Genomic DNA, 9938 nt, shown 5'->3' on the forward strand with positions numbered 1-9938 from the left:
TCAAGACGGCAAGGACACGCCTACGGAGCGCTGTGGGGCCCTGGTGGCAGCGGGGCCGGGCCGGGACCCGGGTCCTCTACATCCGGCTGTGGTCTTGCTGCTGGGCTTGTGGGAGCCTCTGCAGGGGGCCAACCAGACAGAGAACCCGGGACCCTGAGCGGGGACCCCGGTCCACTCTCCCGGACGCCCACCTGTCACCATCCCATCCTTCGTGGGCGGGTGCACACGGGGAGGTCATCATACTTTGCAGGTGGTGATGTGACTCATCTCTCTGGAAAATGAAACCCTTTTGGCAAGAAGTCCCCAAAGCTGTAACCGTTATTTGCCCTTTAACTTTGGAAGGCTCACCTCTTGGAACCTGCCCAGAGGTGGAAATCAGTGGCAGGAAGGATTTCATCTCAAAGATGTCCCGTGCAGCGATGTTCATGGTGGCCAGCGGGGCGGGAGCTCTGCCCGCCCCCTCCACCTGCTCGCCTGCCGGCGGGGCTCCCTGTTTCCCGGGGAGGTGCTGGCGGGGCCTCTGCGGGGGACTGCCTGGGAACGGGCCGGCCACGATCCACATGCCCATGATGTGACGTTCAGCGTCCAGAGGACAGTCAAAGCCAGTCCTCACACTGAGAACAAAGACAGTCGGGATTCGGGCTGCTGCCTTCAGTGGGGCTGGGGGTGACTGTCGTGTGCTTAGGGCCGAGAACTGCCAGCCTCAGGCTGTGCAGCGGGGGCGGTGCCACCACTCTGAACCCCCACCGACCACCACAGACAGTTTTTGCCTTTGTGGAAGGACACAGGTGACACAGGCTGTTAAGGGTGGCAGGAGCCCGGGTGCACTGGGCCACGGCTTTGTTGCCGTGGCAGCGTCTCGTGAACGTGGGGAGAGGAGAACCCAGGGACCTGACTCATTTCGATTCTCTGTGACAGTGGTGTCGCCAGCAAACCTCTCCTTCTTGGATCTGCTAACGTGGTCACAGCACTGTTTATGGAAAAGTTACGATAAAAACTGAATCGCCCTTCCAGTTTGCTGGACTGGGCCCTCGCTGCCCGGGAGAGCGGGTGCCCTGCGACGTGACCCAGCGCCAGCAGCCTGACCGACGGCCCTTTCCCCGAATGATGTGGTTAGTGCAGAGCAGCTTGCGACTGAGCTGTGCCGAGGCTCCCGGACCCGAGATGCCTCTGCCCAGCGCGTAAATAAGACAGGCCTCTTAAAGAAAAATATCTGTATTTAAGGGCGTGTTTGGCTGTGTTCACCGCCTCCCGTAAAGGTCACCCAGATAGATTTTTCCTTCTTTAGCATTGCAGGCCACGGAGCACTGGGCATTTCGATTCTCCCTTTATCCAGTGAACCCGGGGACTAAATTAGATTCTGAAATTGAGTGCGCGGTGGAGTTGGCGAGTTACCATGATGGGAGGGTGTTGCTTCTCACCTTGCAAGGAGCGAGGTCATGATAATATGAAGCGAAGTGGATTAAAAATAAAACCAAAGGTATTTATTTACGACCTGCTCAGAATTGGATTGGCACCCGTGTAAGTCGCAGCTAATGGTGAAAGACAGCAGATTGATGTGAATGTGTCCCCGGGGACATTCTGCCAGGGAAATTTGCTCTGTGAATTCAATTTAAAGGCCCCCAGAAAGTGTCCAAAATGCAAAAGGAAATGGGATGGAGGAAGGGGAAGCAGGAACAGGGAGGCGACATCGGCAGAGAGGCTTGTGTTCGGGAGTGGGGAGAGGGCCCTTCACCAGGTCGGGGGGAGTGGCCGTGAGGACGGCAGGCCTGGCACAGACAGGGCCGCCATGTCGCCAAGCGCCGATGGCCCAGGTGGGAGCTGGGAACCCTCCTCAGGCCCCGAGGAACCGGGGTGGTCAGCCAGGAGGCGGCACTGCCCGGATTCGAGCCCAGGCCTGGCTTCTGGGTCTGTGTCCTGAGTGCCCACAGCAGCCAGGCTCTGAACCTCCTGAGCGGGGTGGTGCCTGGACCCTGGGGCCCTGGGAGAGCGCTTACGTGAGGCTGTGGCTGTGACATGCCAGGTGGCATGGCTCTCTGCATCCCAGCACACGTGGGCTCCCTCCCGGCTGCAGGGCTTGGGGCCTGTTGGGGTTGCGCTGGGAGGGGACACGATCCATGGGGGCTGGACAGCCACGGAGCCCCTCTGCTCAGCCCTCTGCGGCCTCGGTGTGTTTCTTTGGGGCCCCTGGGCAGGGAGCCCCCCTCCCACCCCCACCCCACTGGTCACCCCCTCTGACCCGGGCTGTCTGTCTCCCCCCAGGAGCTGCTACTCTTCCTCCAGAACCTGCCCACGGCCCACTGGGGCGACGAGGACATCAGCCTGCTGCTGGCCGAGGCCTACCGCCTCAAGTTTGCTTTCGCCGACGCCCCCAATCACTACAAGAAGTGAGCCCGGGCCGCCACAGCCGGCCTCCCCCGCCCCGGGCAGCGCGCCCCACCTGCCGGCTGGAGGCCTGTGGCCAGGGAGAGGCCTTGCTGGAGCGACCTGCCGGGACGGGGACGGGGCGCCGGCTGCGGTCCAGGGCCCGGGGAGGGCTGGGCTGTCTTGTTTTCTGAGATACCAAAGAGAGCTGGGGGGCCCCTGCCGTGCGGCCCAAGACGGCCGGCGCCTCCTTGCCCCCTCCTGGAGCCTCCTTGCCAAATGACCCCCTCGTGGAGCCCGGCCCGTGGGCCTGTGGCAGCCAGGCGGCCGGCCCTCTGGGAGAGGCTGCTGTCTGGGCGCTGGGGCGGAGCGGGTGGCGTCATCTCACTCTTACTTGGAAAGTGAAAAATTTTATTCTGTTGAGTGAGAGAGAATAAAACACAAAACAGTAAGTGAAGCGTTGCACTCCCCTGCGACGTCTGGGCTCTCACCGGCCTCTGCCAGCAGGCGGGTGTCTGTGACCGCCGTCACTTTAGTTTTGCTGTGTACTTGCTTTCTCGGCTTGCCCTTGGCTTGGAAGCCTCGGGCGAGGGCCTGGGAGGCTCTGACGAGCAGGCGGGGCAGGGCGAGGCTGCTGGAAGTTGCCTTACTTTCTATCCACCACCTCCGCAAAGAGAGAGCAGGCCGCACTGCGGGAGCTGTTCTGCGGGAGGTGCGGGGCGTCGGCTCGGCTGGGCTCCCTGGACGGGACGGTCCGGCCGCAGAGCCATGAAGGGCTCCTCCACGTCCACCGCCACCGCGGGGCCAGGAGAGGACCCGGCCTCTCGGGGCGCCCTTTCTGCGTCTCGGGGGCCTGGAGGCAGAGTTGCTGCTGCTGCTGTTGGCTGGTCCGCAGGCAGGGAGCCCAGGGCGGAAGGTCCCAGGCGGGCCCTGCCTGAGGCTCCGCGGGCCCGGTCTGGCTTCTCACACGCTCCCTGCCCGGGCAGAGGAGCACCTGTCACAGACGTGTGGCTGGCAGCGACGTGGACACCCCTCTGGGGCTCTGACCCTGGAGCCCTGGCCTCAGCGACCCGCTTGCAGGCGTGTCTGCCTCCGCGGGCCAGTCCTCCGGGAGCAGCCGGGCCACTGCCTGTCCTCACACGACTCAGGCACCAGGATGCTGCCTGGAGGCTGTGAGGCCGCGGCTGGGAGCGCAGATGCACGTGTGGGATGGGTGTGCGCTCCTTGTTTTAAAAAAGGGTTCTTGGGTGATGAGATGTGGTGTAGAGATCAGCACAAAACCCTGTGCGAACGGCAGAAGCTCCCAGTCAGCAGAGCAACCGCTTGCCTTAGACCAGACCCTGAGCGCCCCCCCCCAGCCCCCCCAGACCCCGGGCCTGTGGCTGCTCCCCCGCCAGGCAGCCCCTTCCAGGAAGAGCCGCTGGGTGCAGGCAGCCCCGCCCCGCCCCGCCCACCGGTAGCCCGGGCTGCCTGCACCGCCAGAACGCTGGGGACTCAAAGGATGTGCCTCCAGAGACAGTTTATTTTTCAAATAGGAAGAGTCTGTGAAGTTCACTGAGGCCGAGTGCCTATTTTCATGTGTGTGTAAACCTGAAACTGAATGTGAGGGGTGTTGACGAGGGTCCTTGGGGTCTGAGCCGATCAATCTGAAGTGATTAAGGGTGTTCTGTCTGGAATACAATGTGCTGAACAAGGAATAAAGATGCAGTGAAACCCCCAGCCTCGATCCTTGATTCAAGGACTTTCCTGAAGGGATGGGAGCCGGCCCAGCCGCTCAGGGGCCTTGGCTGTCTGGCCCGGGGCCGGGCAAGAGCTGGGAGCCAGGGGCATGGGCACTGGCCCAGCCCGGCAGCTGCTGCTGGACAGTCCAGGGTCTGGGCCTCTCCACACAGGCCGCCTGCAGTACGCCAGGCCTGGTGGGGGTCGGGGGGGCGGGGGAGGGCAGCCCACCAGGGCCTCACAGGGAGCTGAGGACACAGGTGGGTATGATCCAGCCTCGACCTGCAGCCCAAACCCACGGCACCGCCTCGGGGTCAGGATCCAGGCTGGCCCTCAGCTGACCCTCTGCCAGGCCTGGGATAGAAGGGGCCTCCCCATCTGGCCAGTCTGTCAGACGCCTGCCTGGGGCAGACACCAGGGTCTGCGGCCCATCTTCCCTGCTCCTAGGACCGGGGACAAGACTGTCCGTCCCTGCCTCCCAGCCCTGGATGTCCAGCCCCTCCCCTGGCTTTGGGTGGTAGCCGTCCCTGTGCAGTGTCTCGCACCAGGAGAGGCCCTGCCCATTGCACCATGGCTGCGAGGGAGCCCATGGGGCAGCCGGCCCCCCCGAGGTCCGGTGCCAGGGAGAGTGGGGCCCGGGGGGCAGGGCTGGGAGAGGGGCCGGGCCCCCTGAGGTCCGGTGCCAGGGAGAATGGGGTCCGGGGGGCGGGGCTGGGAGAGGGCTGAGGGACTTGTGCTTTTGGAGTGACTGGTGGGCGGGAAGAGCTCTTGTGCTGGTGCTGACCGTGGACCTGAAACGGGGGGATTCCCTGTGTTTGAACAAACCGGTCCCATTGACACGGAGTCGGTGGCGGGGAGGACGTGCTGCAGGAAGGCGGGACCTGCCAGGCCACAGCTCGCCTGGGCCTCCGGCCTGTCCACCTGGAGCCTGGGGTTTCTGCTGGGCCTGCAGCCCCGTGGGCCAGCTCTCAGGGCTGCTGGTGAGTGGGGTTTGCTCCCAGTGTCAGGCAGCTGCGGCCCTCCCTGAGCTTCCCTGCTCCCGCCCCACCAGCAGACCCTCTCCCCACCAACTCTTCTTGTCCCCTTCCCTCCAGCCCCACGGGGTCTGCCCCCCTCAGCTGCAAGGCCTTGTCTCACTCCTCCTGTAGCCTCTCCCCAGCCCCGTCCCTGGGACGGAGGTGATCTCAACAAGGAGGGAGTGCTCGCAGCCACTCCGTGACCGTGTGACTGTGCTTGAAGCATCCCACTCCTGAGCCCGTTTCATTGTCAAACTGAGGCTAATCATTCATTTAGTTAAAAAAAAATTTGCCCAAGTAAATTCCATATAAATGGATTCAAGAACTAAACCACCCCCTGAAAATACTCAAAATAGAAATAAATGGAGTGGTGCCAGGGACCAAAACAATAAAGGAGAAGAGATGACAAACATCTACCGTCTGTACCGGGAGAACGCGCTGCAGTGACCAGCAGAGCTCAAAAACCTCAGCGGACAAAGGCAAATAACACCAAGCTCGGCAAGCAGGTCTGCAACCGGTGAGGCAGTTAAACTCGTTCGTACGTACAGAGGTCTTGGAAATAAGTCTGGCAATAATAACTCCTGCAAATAAGTGCGCCCAGCACGGAAAATAGGCCATTCACAAAAAGAAGAGATACAGTGACTGTTAAGATGTCCACATCACTCATAGTCCAAAAAAAAAATGAAATCATGAGAGTTCTGAGCAGCTGACCCACCCTGGCTAAGTCTGCAGTAATTGTTAGCAGCAATAGAAAACCACTACACTCTTTTTAGTCTTTATATTTTTTTAATTTATTTTTGTTTGTTTTTTTGGTTTTGGGGGGGAAGTAATAACAGATTATTTATCTATTTATTTATCTATTTGTTTATTTAATGGAGGCGCTGGGGACTGAACCCAGGACCTCAGGCATGCTAGGCACATGCTCTGCCACTGAGCTCCACCCTCCTAAGCTTTGTACTTTTTTTCCTGAAGATTTGGCAATGATCTTTGTTGTTTTTACTTTAAAATGGTGGCGTAGGGTACTCACAGCAGACCGCACAACACAAATCGAGCGACAGTGAGTTGTCACAAGGCCAACAGGGGGCCACCACCTCCGTCAGGAGGCAGCGCTGGCCACACCCCCAGTCTCCCCTGATGCCCCTCCCCAAGGAGGATGCCGCCCTGAGCTCTGACACCGCAGTGTGGCTTTGCTCCTTCCTAAACTGTGTCATCCTGGGGGGTCACACAGGACAGACCCTTCTGCAAGTGACGTTTCTGTCTGTGAGCCTGTCCGCGTGGCTGGGGAGCCGGGCTTCGGGTTTCTCCCAGTGCCGCCGTTTTCTCACAGATGCGCGGACCTCAGCGTGTCCTTCCCACTGCAGGTGGACGCTGGGGTTGTTTCCATTTGGGGCTATTGTAAATACTGCTGCCCTGGACATCTGCATGCAGGTTCCTTGGCAGACACGTGCCCACAGTTCTGCTGGGTGTTCGCCCAGAAGTGGACGGACGTGACCACATGGCGTCTGTGTCTTCCACTGTAATAGATGATGACCAGCTATTGGCCAAAGACGTTTTCCAATTCACGTGTCCACCTGGGGCTTACGAGGGTTCTTGTTTGCTCCTTGACATCCTCACTGCCAGCTCTTGGTGTGGTCAGCCTCAGTGTGGGGGGCACGTTATCTCCATCCCTGAGTCCTCCCTCCTGCTCAGAGAGTTGAGGCGGCCCCTCCCGCATCTCCTGTTCCTGCTGCAGCCGAAACAGACAGAAAGGGACCTGCTGAGGACATCTTGTGATGCTAACATCAGAAGCATTTTCTCCTGTCATTAGAATTCCTCAGAAACATGACTTGAATGACTGCATAATATTCTATGTGTGGATTAACATAATTTGTTTATCCCCTTGCTGTATAACAGGGTTTTTTTCCTATTGCAAACGATGCTGATAAACGTGTGTTTCTGAGCACTTTCCCAGCGTTAGTTTCCACTGGTGGGATTCTTCAGTCGTTGCTGCCCAATGAACGGATGTGTTGGCAAAACGACCACTTCTCTCCAGTCCAGGTGCCCACTCACCTGGTTGACTTGAGAACGTCTTAGAAAATACACGTTTATAAGAAATTATTTAAAAAAAATTAAGACTAACTTGGGGGAAAGTATAGCTCAGTGGCAGAGCATGTGCTTAGCATGCGCAAGGTCCTGGGTTCAATCCCCAGCACCTCCATTAAAAATAAACCTAATTACCCTCCCCCACCAAAGAAACAAAGAACAAACAAAAAGTTAAGGATAACTTGAAAGAATAGAAATAGAGTGTAACTTCCAGGAGAGGAAAAAGAAAGCTAATGAACAAAACTGATCAAGTCAAGAGAAGACAGGAAAGGAGGTGGGGAGACGCAAAGGAAAAATTGGGTAAAGAGGAAATATTAACACTGTCCAAGGAGTTCAGATATGATCTGATGTGATCATGATGAATAAATTCCTAATTCAGAGAGAGTCACATTATACTTTTTAAATACTGTGTACTATTTACACGAGATACACCAAAAAAAAAAAAAAAACAGCACAAGATTTGAAGTAAGAAGATGAAAAAAATAAATGTGAGGAAATACTAACCGAACAACAGCAAGGCTGAGAATATCTATTCCCCTAAAAAGAGTTTTGAAGAGCGTTCACAAGGACAAAGGGGTGTGTCCTACGATGAAGAGAGGACCTGGGTGACCCCTGGGCCTGTGTAAACAGGGCATCATGACCCCGACAGAAAGCAGAGAGTGACATTCCCACAGCATAACTGGACGTGTGAACCCGTCTCTTACAGAAAATGTGGACCAACAGGGGAAACAGTTTAAAAAAAGAGATTTAAAGAAGAATGATGGTTTGATGTAATAGAAAGAATTTTGCTTTCCACAGAGTATGCATTTATTTCCAGCACATGAAAAACATTTACAAATGTTTGGCCTATTATAAGGGGAATTTCAATAAACCAAAAGGAAATCTTGACAATATACAGACCTGTGCCTTCTGTCCACAATGCAATGATACTAGAAATCACAACCGAAGAGAACATTTAAATGCCCAAGTCCCCATATAAATAACCCACTGAAGTGAAAAATGGAATCCTGCTGGAAATTATAAAACAATAGTAAAAGTCTAAAATGTCAACACTTGTGGGATGCAGCTAAAGTAGTAATTAGAGACTTTATAGCCTCAAATACATCATAGGAAGACAAATATTTAAAAGAATTTAGCTCAACATTCCGCTTAAGCTGGACAATGAATGAGGGCAAAAGTGCAGGAAAAAAACTCATAAGGATTAAAATAAGAAAGAAGCAGAAGTTACTGCCGTAGAAAAGAAACACAAATAACGGAAATCACTGATAAAACCAAAGTTAATTTTTAGACTAGACCAGCGATGTCATCAGGGGCCTTTGTTTTGCAGTTGATGTGTTTCCAGCACTCAAAAACAGCATGTACATGTAGCAGGGGTTGAATGAATATATGCTGAATGAAAAACAGAAAAATGTCTAAGGAATAAAATTCAACCACATTAAGGAAAAAAAGGAGGCAAACTACAGATACTGAAGAAATTTTAAAAATCATAATTATCAGAGAATGAGAAGACAAGCCACAGACTGGGAGAAAATATTGGAAAAACAAATCTGATACAAGACTGTGTTCCAAAATACACAATGAACTCTTAAAATGCGACAACAAGAAAGCAAGCAACCTGATTCAAAAATGGGCAGAAGAACCGAGCAGACGCCTCACCAGAGAAGATGCACAGATGGCAAGTAAGCCTATGAAAAGGTGCTCCGCATCTCAAGTCATCAGGGAAACGCAGACTAAACCAGCAGCGGGGCATCGCTGCATACCCAACAGAATGGCGGGAGTCTGAAAACTTGACAACATCAGATGCTGGTAAGGATGCGGAGCAACAGCAACTCTCATGATGGCTCTGAGATCGCAACATGGTGCGGCCACTGTGGAGGACAGTTTGGTGGTTCCCTAAAACTAAGCATACGCTCACCACATGCTCCTTGGTATCTACCCAAGGGAGTTGAAAACTTACATCCACACAGAAACCTACAGACAGATGTTTATTCATAATTGCCAGCACTTGGAAACAAGCAAGATGTCCTTCAGTAGGTGACTGGGTAAAGTATGATGCACCCCAGCAATGGAATGTTATGCAGCACTAAAAAGAAATGGGCCTCGAAAAGGCTTCATAAAGCCTTGAAAAGATATGCAAGAACCTTAGATTCATTAGCAAATGAAAGAAGCCAATCTGAAAAGGTTGCATGCTGTGCGATTCCAACTCTGACATTCTAGAAAAGGCAAAACTATGAAGACTGTAAAAAGATCAGTGGTTGTGGGGTGGGGGAAAGAACAGACAGAACACACAGGATTTTTTAGGGCCATGAGACTACTCTGTGTGATTCCATGTTGGCAGATACATGCCGTTAGACGTCTGTTCAAACCCATAGAATGTTCAACACCAAGAGTGAACTCTGGTGTCAGCTGTGGGCTTCGGGTGATGATGTGTCAATGTGGGTTCACCGGCTGTAACAAACGTAGCAGCTGGTGGGGGATGCTGATGGCGGAGGAGGCTGTGCACCTGTGGGAGGAGGAGGCACATGGGGGTACGTGGGAAGTCTCTGTACTTTCTTCTCAACATTACTGTGACTCAAAACTTCTCTAAAAATGTAATCTATTAATTTTTAAAAACTCATAAGGGCGTCCTAGGAATGGCTTTTGTACCTATGAATTTGAAAACCTGGATGAAATGGACAATTTTAAGAAAAAATACAAATTCCAAAACTTGACTCAAGAAGGAACTCAACGCTGAGTAGATCAGTAGTCACTGAATAC

At 54.3% G+C, this 9938-nt stretch overlaps 1 protein-coding gene across 6 annotated transcripts in view; it reads left to right on the forward strand.

Moving 5' to 3' along the window:
- Nucleotides 1–4083, forward strand: part of TBC1D22A (TBC1 domain family member 22A) — a 242138-nt gene extending 238055 nt beyond the window's left edge. For 4 of the 6 annotated variants that reach the window (XM_074375771.1, XM_074375772.1, XM_074375774.1 and 1 more), the window contains one exon: nucleotides 2263–4083. In XM_074375771.1, coding sequence (XP_074231872.1) covers nucleotides 2263–2558 — 296 coding nt within the window. In that variant the 3' untranslated portion in view covers nucleotides 2559–4083. The remainder of the gene's footprint in view (nucleotides 1–2262) is intronic. The other 2 variants (XM_074375775.1, XM_074375777.1) reach the window with 1 other exon arrangement.
- Nucleotides 4084–9938: the final 5855 nt, after the last annotated feature.

Source organism: Camelus bactrianus, chromosome 12, assembly GCF_048773025.1.
Source record: "Camelus bactrianus isolate YW-2024 breed Bactrian camel chromosome 12, ASM4877302v1, whole genome shotgun sequence".
NCBI lineage: Eukaryota > Metazoa > Chordata > Mammalia > Artiodactyla > Camelidae > Camelus > Camelus bactrianus.